Source organism: Bactrocera oleae, chromosome 2 (assembly GCF_042242935.1).
Source record: "Bactrocera oleae isolate idBacOlea1 chromosome 2, idBacOlea1, whole genome shotgun sequence".
Classification (NCBI taxonomy): Eukaryota; Metazoa; Arthropoda; class Insecta; order Diptera; family Tephritidae; genus Bactrocera; species Bactrocera oleae.
In genome coordinates, this window is record NC_091536.1 from 46,387,094 (window position 1) to 46,402,953 (window position 15,860).

General features: G+C 39.8%; 1 protein-coding gene across 1 annotated transcript; it reads left to right on the forward strand.

Annotated features, from left to right (window-relative positions):
- The first annotated feature begins 7,397 nt into the window (after nt 1-7,397).
- LOC138858928 (uncharacterized) lies at nt 7,398-10,149 on the forward strand. Its single transcript, XM_070112984.1, has one exon. The coding sequence runs from the start codon at nt 7,595-7,597 to the stop codon at nt 8,900-8,902; it is 1,308 nt and encodes a 435-aa protein (XP_069969085.1). The 5' UTR covers nt 7,398-7,594; the 3' UTR covers nt 8,903-10,149.
- The last annotated feature ends 5,711 nt before the right edge of the window (nt 10,150-15,860 follow it).

Genomic DNA, 15,860 nt, shown 5'->3' on the forward strand with positions numbered 1-15,860 from the left:
GCAATACTCAACCATCCCATCCTATTCCTAATCCTAACGAAATTAATCTAGAACAATTGACAAACATTATAATGCGAACATAAACTTTTCCAAAACAACGGACGTCCATAGACCCCACATTAACAAACAACATTAACGAACTAGACAAAATACCCAATGTGGTAAGATGCCTCCGTGAATTTTCCGGGAATCCGGGAGAATTTAATTCATGGAAGAAGAGCGTAGACCGAATACTAGAAATATACAAACTTCAAAGAGGATCGCCAAAATACTATGGCATCCTTAACGTGATAAGAAACAAAATCGTGGACAACGTAGATATTGCTGTCGAATCATATAATACACCTACAGAGTGTAAGGCTATTTCGAAATGCCTCACTCTTCATTACGCTGATAAGAGGGACGTAGGTACCTTAGAGTACCAAATGACATCATTAGTGCAAGGTAGCTATACCATTCAAAAATTCTACCAAAGGGTATATTTCCACCTATCTCTTATTCTTAATAAAATTGGCTGCATCAAACTTGCAGCTTCCTCTACAGAGTTTAAGCAAGGACGATTTGATCAGTCTCTCCACAATATGGTAGCTGACTTCTTCAAGACCGAGAATTTCGCTGTCAGAGCCGCATCCCCTATAGAGAGTGAAGCATACACTCGGGCCAGAGCTATCTTGAAGTCTGCTACATGCCGCGTTGATGGACGGTTTGAAACAGGTCTCATATGGAGAACTGACAACGTCTAGTCAGCGTAGAGCAAAGAATGCGTCGAGATGCAATTTTCGCCACTCAATACAAGGACATCATGAACGCCTACGTGAGAAAGAAATATGCCCGTAAATTGTCACCAGCAGAAGCAGCTATATCTACACCTAAGACTTGGTATTTGCCGCACTTTGCCGTTGCCAATCCCAACAAACCCGGAAAGCTACGCATGGTATTTAACGCCGCTGCTGAGGTAAGTGGAATCTCCCTCAATTCACAGCTCCTGAAGGGTCCACAAGAATATCGGCCTTTGCCGTCGATATTATTCCACTTTTGTGAAGGCGCGATCGCCGTATGTGGAGACATCAAGGAGATGTTCCACCAAGTCCTTATACCAAAAGACGATAAATGCGCACAGCCAAATGTGCGTGATGCCGCAGATTATGTCGATGACTTCGTTGATAGCTTCTGCTCGGAAGAGGAGCCATTTTTATATCCCAAGAGGTCCGAGCGATTCATATGGATGCTGGTTTTGGGCTTCGCAATTTTACATCCAATGCATCGAAAGTAGTTGACGCACTCAACGGTACTGATGTCTCACGTCCAATTGATAATAAAGAAGGTTTCGTTGGAGAGCGGGTACTTGGTTTGTTATGGCAGTCATCGTCAGATTGTTTCGGTTTTAAATTGAAATTCCATAATGTTGGTGAAGCAGTGGTAAATGGAGAAAGACCTCCCTCTAAAAGAGAACTCCTAAGCATTGTTGAAAAGCGACATTAACCCTGTCTGGGAGAAGTGGCGTAAACAACTACCAGAAGTTGTGAAATACGCCATACCTCATTTTTATTTTGGAAATGGTGTACCTCAAATACTTCAGCTCCACGTATTTGTCGACGCTAGTGAAGATGCCTTCGCCGCTGTTGCATATCTTCGATCGCAAACCTCATCGGGTAAAATTGATGTAACATTCGTTTCTTCTAAGTCAAAATGCGCGCCAATGAAAACTCTTACCGTGCCACGACTTGAACATCAGACAGCTGTTTTAGGCACTCGTCTCATGCAGTGCATCCCCGATGAACACATTCTTGACATCACAGACTGCATTCTGTGGAGTGACTCAAAAACGGTAATCAAATGGATTCGAAGAGAGCACCGTCGTTACAAGCCTTTCGTACAGCATAGAATAGCAGAGATATTGGCCACTACAAACGTTTCCAATTGGAGATGGCTGCCCACAAAGCTCAACGTAGCCGACGAAGCTACTCGTATAAATGATTGCATCAATTTTAGTCCAGTGACGCGTTGGTCACGTGGTCCCCCATTCTTACAGCAGGATGAGCAATCTTGGCCTCTGAAGATGTCATAGTCGTTGGAAATGATGAACCTGATGAAGAACTACAGTCTAAATTTGCCTTACTCATCGTGAGTCGTAATTTTTTGAACTTTAATTATTTCTCTTCATTTAAAAGATTGGTAAGAGCTGTTGCCTGGCTTTTACGCTTTATCAACAATTGTCGCCGCCGCGGACAGCTAGACCAATGCTATGGTTTAACCGCTAAAGAAGTAGAGAATGCCAAACGCCTCTTATGCCGCCTAGTACAACGTGAAGTGTATGCAACAGAGACCCAGTCCATCGAAAACGGTCAGGAAATTTCCACCAACAGCCCGTTATTACAACTTTCGCCATACATAGACGAGGAAGGTGTTCTCCGAGTGCAGGGACGCATTGACGCAGCTAGCTGGCTACCAACACGGCTATTATTCTTCCGCCAAATCATTCGTTTACAAGGATGTTAGTGTTACATCATCACAGCCTCATAAACCACCAGAACTTAGGAGCTACCATTGGAGATATCCGTTGCAATTATTGGGTGCCGCGATTAAGAAGTTTGTTGCGTAGTGTGATTGCGAGTTGTGGTGTATGCCGTTTAAATAAAGCTGCCCCGGTAGCTCCAAGGATGGGACTGCTTCCTGTGGACAGACTCACTCCCTATGTGAGACCGTTTAGCTACACAGAACTCGATCACTTTGGGCCACTAACTGCCACTGTTCGTCGCAGCACTGAGAAGAGATGGGTGGCACTATTTACGTGCCTTACTGTGCGAGCTGTGCACCTAGAACTGGCTCATGACTTGAGTACCGACTCCTGTATCATTGCTATACGTAATTTAGTGAACCGACGAGGTATGCCCCTAAGGATTAGGTCGGACAATGGAAAGAATTTCGTTGGTGCTGACCGAGAAGCCAAGCGATTCACAGAAGTATTCGACTGCGTACGTCTACAAAGTGAATTATCATAGAAAAATATTCAGTGGGTATTTAATTCACCATTTAATCCACCGAAAAGTGGTTCATGGGAGAGAATGGTACAGTGTATCAAGCGAGTTTTATATCACACTTTGAAAGAAGTTGCACCAAGGGAGCATACCCTGAATAGTTTTCTTATTGAAGCTGAGAACATGATCATCACCGATTTCATTCTGGGAGCCGCAAATGTAGCACACACTCCGATAGTAGACACAGACTTGGAAAAAAACTTGTGTATCACGCAAACAGTGGCGCATCGCTCGTCATTTGAGGGATCTTTTTTGGAATAGGTGGATTACTGAATATCTTCCTACATTGACTCGCCGAGTAAAACGGGGCCAACGAACGCAGCCGAAGAAAGAAGGGGACTTGGTGTTCACCAACGATCCTAATGTTCCACGGCGAGAATGGTGCCGAGGGAAGGTAGATCGAGTGTATCCTAGGCTTGATGGAGAGGTGCGTCGAGCAGACATACGAACTTCCAGAGGAGTGAAACGACGAGCAGTCTCAAAGCTTGCTGTTCTGGACATTGATGGTGGTGAATCAGGTTGATTCACGGGGGCGGGGATGTTGTAGATTCGGGCCCCCCCTAAAATTATATTTAATTTCTATGTTTATTTTACAGTTGTATGTTTCAATTCCAATTTCTTTATATGCTCTTGATTTGTCTCGCATTCCATTTACATACATACATTTCCCGCTATACCTTTGCCATTCTCCCTTCGCATAAACAGGTAGGCACAAACTACATATGTTAAGTTATCTATATGCTTGTTTTTGTAAACTGCAGTGTGCAGTTCTCCTATTCTCCTGTGTTGATCTGTTCGGTAAATGACAATATTTGTTCTAAAAGTTAGTTAAGTTCTGGCAAATCATGTTCGAGCTTTGTCATCAATCAGCCAGCCAGGAAGGTGGAAGGACACACTGCGGTAAGTGAAATATATTACAATTCTTTGTAAGTGAATAATTTAATGCTTGTGTATTTAGAAATAAACCATAAACCAAATATGCGTTAAATTCGCTCCACCTCATCGGTGACAAATTCTTCATTTCGCATGACCAAACGTTTGCGTGTTTGGTTTGTGAAATTAATTTTCGATGCGTAAGTCACCCCGCCGCCAGACTACAACCGGTTCGCCAGGCATGGATGACAGTGCTCCTACATCATCTGCAGCATCGTCAAAACCCAGCCAGGGTAACAATGCATCAGCCACTGCCAACATAGCCACTGATTTAACAGCCGCCCCTACAGCCACCGGAGCCACCACTAGAGCATCATCAAAACCCAGTCAGGGTAGTAATGCATCCGCTGTGATGTGATGTGATTTACCAGCCGCTCCTACAGCCACCGGGACCATCACTCGAGGATCATCAGCTGCCTTCGCACGTCAAGAAAATCTTATTACCGCTCTACAGAAACGCATTGCTATGCTAGAGAGTAGTTTGTGTGATATTAGGGAGCACCAATCGCGTGGTGAAGCGTATAATACATCCAACAACAATATTGCCTCCGAGGTTCCATTACCGCAAACATCGAGGACAACAGTACAATTGGGAAGCGTTCAATTAACGGAACAACTGTTCAGTACCGTTGTCGCAGCCTACCGATTCCCATTACACTCCGCCAAACTTTGGAATAGGTACAGCTGCTACAAACCACATGTACAGTACAACTCATTTGGGGATGTATACACCTTCGATCCAGTCTCGATTGTCTTCAACGACAATGCCTACATTTGCCAATATAAGGTTCTACTGCCGCTCAGTCATCGAGTTTGCCCAGAAAATTGCAGGATTTGTCAGACTTTTCTGGACAGCCGGAAGATTGGCCAATATTTTATACGGCTTTCATCGAGTCAACCACGGTTATTGAAGAGCCTGAAGGGTTACGAGCGTGAAGCGGTCAAGTCATTGCTGATCCACCCGAACAATGTCGGCAATATAATTGAGTTGTTAAAATTTAGATTTGGGCGCCCGGAGCAGTTGATCCGTAGCCAACTGGCCCACGTAAAGGAAATCGCACCTATTTCGGAGAATGCAATGTCGAAAATCATACCATTTGCAACAAATGTATGTAACATCTGTGTCTTTTTGCAATCTGCACATGGTGGGGAATTACATTTGTCAAACCCTACATTACTCGACGAACTTGTGTCAAAATTGCCTATGAGCAAACGCGTTAAGTGGGCAAGTTTCGCAGCGTTCATACAGCTATATGCAACAGTGAAACATTTCAGTGAGTGGTTATCGAAATTAGCCAATATAATTTGTACGGTTTGTGTTGATAGTTCGTCCAAGGAATGGAAGTATCGCCCGGTTCTGCACACAGTACAGCAGCAATGATCAATGAGATATCCAATTTGTCAGGGGCATCATAAGCCAGCAGAGTGTGCGCGTTTTCTAGAATATTCAGTGCCAAACAGATGGATAGAGGCGAAACGACATCGCTTGTGTTTTGCTTGTCTCAATTTGGGTCATAATACACGAAATTGTCAACGTCGCAAGCTATGTTCAATTGAAGGTTGCCGGAGAGTGCATCATAAGCTCCTACATGAAGCCGTGGGGAATACTACAAATTCGTCAAGTCAATCAACCACGCATTTCTCTTCTGCGTATACCCAAGCTAATCGTAGGCCTACATCAATGCAGCATACACTCGACAGCCAGCATCCATCAAAAGATGCGGGCCAGCAGTCTTAAGTTGCAGTTCCACTGATAGTAAGCTCCTGTTCCGTATTTTGCCGGTCACCCTATACGGAAACCAAAGGCGTGTTGACACTTACGCACTCCTGGACGAAGGTTCATCCATCACAATGATAGACAGTGCTCTTGTTTGAGACTTGGGAATGCGTGGATGTGAGCAGCATTTGTATGTTTAGTGGTTTGGAGGACATGCCGCGCAGGAGTCAACGTTTGTGGTAGACTTGCTTATTAGTGGTGCCGGTATGCAGAAACAACACAAACTCCGCAATGTGTATGCTATATCAAACTTGCAGCTTCCTCTACAGAGTTTAAGCAAGGACGATTTGGATCACAACTTTAAACATGTAAGCCGGCTTCCAGTACAACCTTATGCCCAGGTCAGGCCCAGACTCTTGATTGGTCTTGATCATTGCCATTTGGGATTGTCATCGACAACTATGAAGGTAAACCCGCATGGTCCATTTATTGCCAATACGGAGTTGGGATGGGTGGGGTTTTACCAACTTTAACTACGCTACCATCTCCAGCTGATCAGTCTCTCCACAATATGGTAGCTGACTTCTTCAAGACCGAGAATTTCGCTGTCAGAGCCGCATTCCCTATAGAGAGTGAAGCATACACTCGGGCCAGAGCTATCCTGAAGTCTGCTACATGCCGCGTTGATGGACGGTTTGAAACAGGTCTCATATGGAGAACTGACAACGTCTAGTCAGCGTAGAGCAAAGAATGCGTCGAGATGCAATTTTCGCCACTCAATACAAGGACATCATGAACGCCTACGTGAGAAAGAAATATGCCCGTAAATTGTCACCAGCAGAAGCAGCTATATCTACACCTAAGACTTGGTATTTGCCGCACTTTGCCGTTGCCAATCCCAACAAACCCGGAAAGCTACGCATGGTATTTAACGCCGCTGCTGAGGTAAGTGGAATCTCCCTCAATTCACAGCTCCTAAAGGGTCCACAAGAATATCGGCCTTTGCCGTCGATATTATTTCACTTTTGTGAAGGCGCGATCGCCGTATGGGGAGACATCAAGGAGATGTTCCACCAAGTCCTTATACCAAAAGACGATAGATGCGCACAGCGAAATGTGCGTGATGACGTTTGGTGCTGCCTGTTCACCATGTGCCGCAGATTATGTCAAAAAAGTAAACGCATTGGAGCACCAAGATGATCGCAGAACGAATGTCCGTGCGGTTAAGGCGATATTGGACCACCACTCTGTCGATGACTTCGTTGATAGCTTCTGCTCGGAAGAGGAGGCCATTTTTATATCCCAAGAGGTCCGAGCGATTCAGATGGATGCTGGTTTTGGGCTTCGCAATTTTACATCCAATGCATCGAAAGTAGTTGACGCACTCAACGGTACTGATGTCTCACGTCCAATTGATAATAAAGAAGGTTTCGTTGGAGAGCGGGTACTTGGTTTGTTTTGGCAGTCATCGTCAGATTGTTTCGGTTTTAAATTGAAATTCCATAATGTTGGTGAAGCAGTTGTAAATGGGGAAAGACCTCCCTCTAAAAGAGAACTCCTAAGCATTGTTATGTCGATTTTCGACCCTCTAGGATTTCTGAGCAACTTCGTCTATGGCGACAAACTACTTATGCGTGAGTTATGGAAACACGACATCCAGTGGAACGACCTGTTGCCAAACGACATTAACGCTGTCTGGGAGAAGTGGCGTAAACAACTCCCAGAAGTTGTGAAATACGCCATACCTCGTTTTTGTTTTGGAAATGGTGTACCTCAAATACTTCAGCTCCACGTATTTGTCGACGCTAGTGAAGATGCCTTCGCCGCTGTTGCCTATCTTCGATCGCAAACTTCATCGGGTAAAATTGATGTAACATTCGTTTCTTCTAAGTCAAAATGCGCGCCAATGAAAACTCTTACCGTGCCACGGCTTGAACATCAGACAGCTGTTTTAGGCACTCGTCTCATGCAGTGCATCCCCGATGAACACATTCTTGACATCAGAGACTGCATTCTGTGGAGTGACTCAAAAACGGTTATCAAATGGATTCGAAGAGAGCACCGTCGTTACAAGCCTTTCGTACAGCATAGAATAGCAGAGATATTGGCCACTACAAACGTTTCCAATTGGAGATGGCTGCCCACAAAGCTCAACGTAGCCGACGAAGCTACTCGTATAAATGATTGCATCAATTTTAGTCCAGTGACGCGTTGGTCACGTGGTCCCCCATTCTTACAGCAGGATGAGCAATCTTGGCTCTCTGAAGATGTCATAGTCTTTGGAAATGATGAACCTGATGAAGAACTACAGTCTAAATTTGCCTTACTCATCGTGAGTCGTAATTTTTTGAACTTTAATTATTTCTCTTCATTTAAAAGATTGGTAAGAGCTGTTGCCTGGCTTTTACGCTTTATCAACAATTGTCGCCGCCGCGGACAGCTAGACCAATGCTATGGTTTAACCGCTAAAGAAGTAGAGAATGCCAAACGCCTCTTATGCCGCCTAGTACAACGTGAAGTGTATGCAACAGAGACCCAGTCCATCGAAAACGGTCAGGAAATTTCCACCAACAGCCCGTTATTACAACTTTCGCCATACATAGACGAGGAAGGTGTCCTCCGAGTGCAGGGACGCATTGACGCAGCTAGCTGGCTACCAACACGGCGTCCTATTATTCTTCCGCCAAATCATGCATTTACAAGGCTGTTAAAGTTACATCATCACAGCCTCATGAACCCCCAGAACTTAGAAGCTACCATTGGAGATATCCATTGCAATTATTGGGTGCCGCGACTAAGAAGTTTGTTGCGTAGTGTGACTGCGAGTTGTGGTGTATGCCGTATAAATAAAGCTGCCCCGATAGCTCCAAGGATGGGACTGCTTCCTGTGGACAGACTCACTCCCTATGTGAGACCGTTTAGCTACACAGAACTCGATTACTTTGGGCCACTAACTGTCACTGTTCGTCGCAGCACTGAGAAGAGATGGGTGGCACTATTTACGTGCCCTACTGTGCGAGCTGTGCACCTAGAGCTGGCTCATGACTTGAGTACCGACTCCTGTATCATTGCTATACGTAATTTTGTGAACCGACGAGGTATGCCCCTAAGGATTAGGTCGGACAATGGAAAGAATTTCGTTGGTGCTGACCGAGAAGCCAAGCGATTCACAGAAGTATTCGACTGCGTACGTCTACAAAGTGAATTATCATAGAAAAATATTCAGTGGGTATTTAATTCACCATTTAATCCAGAATGGTACAGTGTATCAAGCGAGTTTTATATCACACTTTGAAAGAAGGTACACCAAGGGAGCATACCCTGAATAGTTTTCTTATTGAAGCTGAGAACATGCCCATCACCGCGGACTAGGAGCAGTCGATAACTCCTAATGATTTAGTACGATACTACGATAGTAGACACAGACTTGGAAAAAACTTGTGTATCACACAAGCAGTGGCTCATCGCTCGTCAATTGAGGGATCTTTTTTGGAACAAGTGGATTACTGAATATCTTCCTACATTGACTCGCCGAGTAAAACGGGGCCAACGAACGCAGCCGAAGAAAGAAGGGGACTTGGTGTTCATATGCGATCCTAATGTTCCACGGCGAGAATGGTGCTGAGGGAAGGTAGATCGAGTGTATCATGGGCTTGATGGAGAGGTGCGTCGAGCAGACATACGAACTTCCAGAGGAGTGAAACGACGCGCAGTCTCAAAACTTGCTGTTCTGGACATTGATGGTATTGAATCAGGTTGATTCACGGGGGCGGGGATGTTGTAGATTCGGGCCCACCCTAGTATTATATTTAATTTCTATATTTATTTTACAGTTGTATGTTTCAATTCCAATTTCTTTATATCCTCTTGAATTGTCTCATACATTTCCCGCTATACAGTTTCTGTTTCCTTGTTTGTGCGATTTATATGTTTGCCATTCTCCCTTCACATAATCAGGTAGGCACAAACTACATATGTATGTTAAGTTATCTAAATGCTTGTTGTTTGTAAACTGCAGTGTGCAGTTCCCCTATTCTCCTGTGCTGATCTGTACGGTAAATGACAATATTTGTGCATATAAGTTCTGGCAAATCATATTCGAGCTTTGTCATCAATCAGCCAGCCAGGAAGGTGGAAGGACACACAGCGGTAAGTGAAATATATTACAATTCTTTGTAAGTGAATAATTTAATGCTTGTGTATTTAGAAATAAACCATAAACCAAATATGCATTAAATTCGCCCCACCTTATCGGTGACAAGCATCTTTACTTATTTAAGTAACCAATATTCTTTTTCATTAAGCTAAGACCACCCACAAAATATTGTTTACATGACTGAATAAGCGAATATTGTAAGAATTAAGCAAATAAGAAAATTGTATAAATAAGAGTAAATTGAAATAAAGACTGGTCATCCATCAGGATCACTCAAACCATCATATTTGATTTCTTCCGCGCGTTTGCGGAAAACTATATTTTTTAACACTTCCTAAACGAAGGAAGTTAATTGACGCCCAACAACGTGGGGCACGACGCGAATAAAATGCCCGAAAATAAAAAAGTACGGCTACGCGGGTGCACAAGTAAAAAAAAAAAACAAAAATCGATTCAAATAACAAAACAAAAACCGATTCAAATACCAAAAAACAAAAAGTTCTAATACTAAATCTCGAAGCGATTCAAATGTGTATATAATATTTTAAACAAACAAAAATCATAATACAAAACCCAACATTAAATACTAAATAAATAAAAAAACAAAATAAAAAAGAAGAAATAAGACATTGCACGCTAAGCCGAAGCGTCGCCAACGAGGGACACAATTAGTTAAAAACAAAACAACCAAGGGATTTATAACTATTATATAACCCAAAACGTGATACTAACCAATGGGAAGTTAAAACAGCAATCAACAAACCCCTTAGAAAAGGACGAAAAGTAGTAAGTTAATACTTTAATATATTTAATTTATATAAACAAAATTGTATAAAAATCCTAGTAACATAAAATATTTTAAGCCTAAGTATTGTGAGCATTGTAAATCTGAAACTTACAAGTACTCAAATTTATAAAAAAGCATGCTATAAATGAAGGCTCGACCAACCATATAACAAATATTTCCGCGAAACCGCGATTCACCACCGCAAGGGGGACCAATCACGGAACGGTTCTTAATTTCGATGCCATTTGTGCCAACTCGATTTTGCTTACGCGGACAAGCGACCAGCTCATATTATCGAACAGGAGATGAGCATTTGGCGACAGGGCACTTATTCAATTATTGAATACTATAATAAGGTCAATGAAAAATTAACTCTGCTTATTAATAAAACGATAATGACTTACGAATCGGATAGTGCCGTAACTAAAAAATTAAACGCAAAAAATAAGCGGGATGCGTTGCTTATATGTATATCAGGTCTAAATGGAAATTTAGCCAATATATTATTTTCACTATCAGCAAGTGATTTGCCAAATGCGTTTTCAAAAGCACAAGAATTAGAATCAAATAATATGCGAGCAATTTTCGCATCACAATTCGGGAAAAATCCGAATTATTACAGACAACGTACTAACATTAATAACGGAAATTTCAATAATAATTTACGGTTTCAACAAACCCAATTTCAAAGAGGCTACAACCAAAGGCCCTAACAACAAAACATTCAGACAAGACCTATCCCAATGGATGTCGATCCAAGTACTCGAATCCAAAACCGACCACATTATAACGTAAATAATAATGTACAGAATACAAGAATAAATACTACACATAAACGACCATATGCCAGCGCACAACTAAGTAATCAACTACCAAATAAAACACAAATAATAAATAATATTAAAGAGGATAATTTTTTAGATCAAAACTAAATCTGCCATATATTTTCTTACATGACAGGGTTAATGGCCAAAACTTTAAAATACTAGTAGATACGGAAGCAACATGTTGCTATATAAAATCAGGAATTTATGAGAATAATGCAGTGATGAACTTGAAATAAAAAAAGTTGATATAAATAATGAAAAGGAAGAAGACATATTTAGCTTAGGAGACGAATCTGAGCAACATGAGAGTAAAGGAAATTTAAAAGATGAAAACATTAAAGGAAATATAATTATTTTGGAAGCAGAGACTCCTAAAGCGCCAGCTGAAGATTAATACCAGCGCAATGAATATATTAAAAATAAAAAATATATTATGGAACAAGAAAGTTCTTCAACGCCAGCCGATGGTAATACCGGCAACAAAACAAATAAATTTACTGTGGAACAAAAAAGTTTTACAATGACAGTCAATGTACTTACCGACAATAAAAAGAAATTATCTAAACAAAATTACTTTGGAGAAAGAATTCTCTGAAGCACCAGCCGAAGAAAATACCGGCATAAATAAAAAAAATTGAATATTTGAGGGGAAAAATAAGAAATAAAATAAATCAAATCCATTCTTCAATAAAAGTGAATTTACCATTTCGAACGGATATAAAGGCAGAAATCACGACAATAACTAAAAATAACAATAAACAATACCCATATCTCTTTCGCTAGATATGGAATCAAAGGCAGAATATATGAGTATGTAATATATTGTACTTAAAAGAAAATAATAGGGGAGAGAAATATGCTAAAGCCTAAATACAAGAAACAAATAATAAAAGAAGATTTAGGCAATAAGGTTACAATTAACTACAGAAATAGAATAGTACATAAAGATAATATTAAATCTTGAATATATATAGTTCAAAATGAACACAGAAGATTGACTATAACTGATTTAATGGACAATTCTAACTTTAAGATATTACAAAATAAAGATGTAATTGTTATACATATAATATTAAGTATCCAAAAATTATAAATGATTGCAAAAACTATGAAGTAAGAGCAATCACACAAGAAGACGGTATATTAGTAATTGGGAAAGAAATTGCAAAATGCAAAAAATAATATATTAATATAAAAAATTGTAAAAAAGAAATGATAAACAGCTATTGTAAAATTAATAATACTTGTCTATCAGATATTTTGTCCAGAAAAAAAGGTAAATGTAATAAAATCAAAGACAAAAATAAAGAAATGAAACTTGAAAACATAAATATTTTAGCTGAACGAATGAAAGTTTTTAAACATCACTCATTTTTATAGTACATACTTGTAATTTTGTTAATAATGTACATAATTTATAGGATTGTAAAATTTAAAAAAATCTTATAAAACTTCTAAAATAAATAGAAATTCAGAATATCAAAAAATATCATACTTGTATAACGCTATTTTGGATAAAACAAATAACCTATCTAAAATGATATTAAATCGGTGACGATTCATCTTAGAGAGGGGGGCTGCCATTAGCCTCCACACAGTAGCTTTACGCTAATTATAAACGAAACTGTATCTTTGCACTTAGCAATAATACAGCTTCTTAATAAGCATATTTGCTTATTTAAGTAATCAATATTATTTTTCATTAAGCTAAGACCACAGCTTCTTAATAAGTATCTTTGCTTTTTTAAGTAACCAATATTCTTTTTCATTAAGCTAAGACCACTCACAAAATGTAAACAATAAAACCAATAACTGAATAAGCGAATATTGTAACTGACACTTATTGTAAGAATTAAGCAAATAAGAAAATTGTATAAATAAGAGTAAATTGAAATAAAAACTGGTCATCCAACAGGATCACTCAAACCATCATATTTGATTTCTTCCGCGCGTTTGCGGAAAACTATATTTTTTAACACTTCCTAAACGAAGGAAGTTAATTTGCATATCTGACGTGACATTTGTATTTTTTGTTTCAAGTATTTAATTTTTGTCTTTATGTTAATTTGCATATCTGTCGTGACATTTGTACTTTATGTTGGGAGATACGTATTTCTACAAGAGAACGTTGTTATAAAGTTTCATTTATGTTAACAGCGAATACAACAGAAAATGGTGAACTCCTTGATCTCAATTTTTCAGCTCTGTTAGCCGTCCAATCGAGCATCATACAAAATTCAATTTGCACCTTCTCGTTTTTCTAAGTTCTCTGGTCCAACTGCGGGCAAGCGTGTGAATTGTCAAAACCTAATGGCACAAACAGTTACCGACGCAAAACCGTGGACCGAATCAGCTGATACGACCTATCTTATGAGAGCGCAATGTAAATGAAAAATCACCACCGCTTCTACCGTCTGCTTCAACAGACCGTGCGGTAGAATATCCGCGTAAATTGGATTTTCTTCGTAGAAACGAGTGAGCTGAGAGAGAGAGAGAGCAATCTCTTGCAACGCAGGGTTCCCAATCTCGATATTTTGTAGTAATTAAGAAATTAACTTGAATATATTTGAAATATTTTTAAAATACCTCAAAATCACAGTCGAATACACTTATTAAAGGCAAACTATTTTTAATAGTTGGATTTTAGTTTTGAGTTGTTACATTATCAAAAATAATAACTAAAAAACTAAATGTGTGAAAATTCGTGCATACAAATAGATCATCCAATGGCAACATTAGTGAAATGAAAACAAAAGAGAACAACCGATTTCTGCGTTGCAACTACGGCATAACTTTTGACAAATTTGGTTTGATGCGGGACAGGGATAATGGGATGCCCAACTCTTTCCAGTGTGAGAGCGCCTAAAAATTAGCGTTTTTTACAACACTTTCCATTGTAGATTTTCATTGTTTTCCAATTTTGTTAGTGATCTGCAACAGCAGCACAAATCTCTCTGTTTATATATTTTTCTGTAGGATTTTAATCTGGCCGTCCCTCTTTTTCCAATTGCTAAACGTCAGACCTACTGAACTTTGACAGTTGCTTGAGTTCAGTAGGTTTTGACGTTTATCAATTGCGCTCTCATTTCCAGTGAGAGACGAGTTGGGCATCTCTTTATCTCTGATGCGGGCGGTAGGTACGGAAGGGAGGAATGTGCGTACTGCTCTATATGTGCATATAACAAACCTACATGCATATATGCATTATCGAAAATATTTTTCCGTGGCAACACAATGCTTTGTCGTCGCGTCAGTCCTTCGACACATTGACTCTTGGCCGTTTCAACGGAGATTTCACATGAAGCAATGAGTGTACATACTTACATACTAAGTCGTATGTAGACAAATTTACAAACATTATGCGCATGGTTCTTTCATATTTGTTTACATGCATACATAATAATACATATGTATATGTATGAGTATATGTGACCTGGCCTTTTCAGATGTTATCAAAACCTTTAATGACCAAAGCAAATAAATATATAAATACAACATGAACGAGTATATATCTAAATACAACATGAACGAGTATGCATACATAATAATACATATGTATATGTATGAGTATATGTGACCTGGCCTTTTCAGATATTATCAAAACCTTTAATGACCAAAGCAAATAAATATATAAATACAACATGAACGAGTATATTTATAGATTATCTATAAAGTATATGCGTCGTTTGCGCATTTTAAATAAACAAATCTGTAAGAGTACATATCTTAGCATTGGAATTAGCTTTTTTTTCTCATTTAACACTGAAAATATTCAATTCTACTTTTTTTGAGTTAATTGTGATGAAACACGCCAACACGCCCAAAAATTGAAATATTATAATAATGACCGCACCGTGGACCTTCTCTATAATATACGTTCTCTGCCCGCGGTACACATCACAAAACTTCACCAGTCCACAAACTGGGGCACCCTAGTATGTACTACTATGTACCACACTACACAAGATATCAGCACAAAAGACCGCCAGCTAACATAAAGGATGGTCCCCCAGCGGATTCAACACATTTGCTTCGTTTAGAGCCTGAGCGATACATCAACCTTTCATATTCACTTATACATCTGATTACGGCAACGAAACTGCGCGCCATTTCCTTCGTCATATACCATTCGCCACATCACAAATTCGATACAGTGATCCTGTGCTAATGGTTGAAACAGCGTATTTCGTTATATCAAACGGATTATGTTTCATATGCAACCTTATAGCTTTTGCTACATAAACTCCTACCCTCTTAAGTTCGATCGATTAGAAAGGAAGTAGGTTGATGGGTCTAATGTTTTCTTGATGTTGATTTTCTCCTTCGATTGTGCTTGTTGCCAAACACTGCTAACCGCTTAGATAATCAATGCGTTTTGTATTGTTGATGTGCAACTCGTTTA

Coding starts and splice junctions, on each gene's coding strand:
- LOC138858928 (XM_070112984.1), top strand. CDS start 7,595: ATGAAAACTCTTACCGTGCCACGGCTTGAACATCAGACAGCTGTTTTA.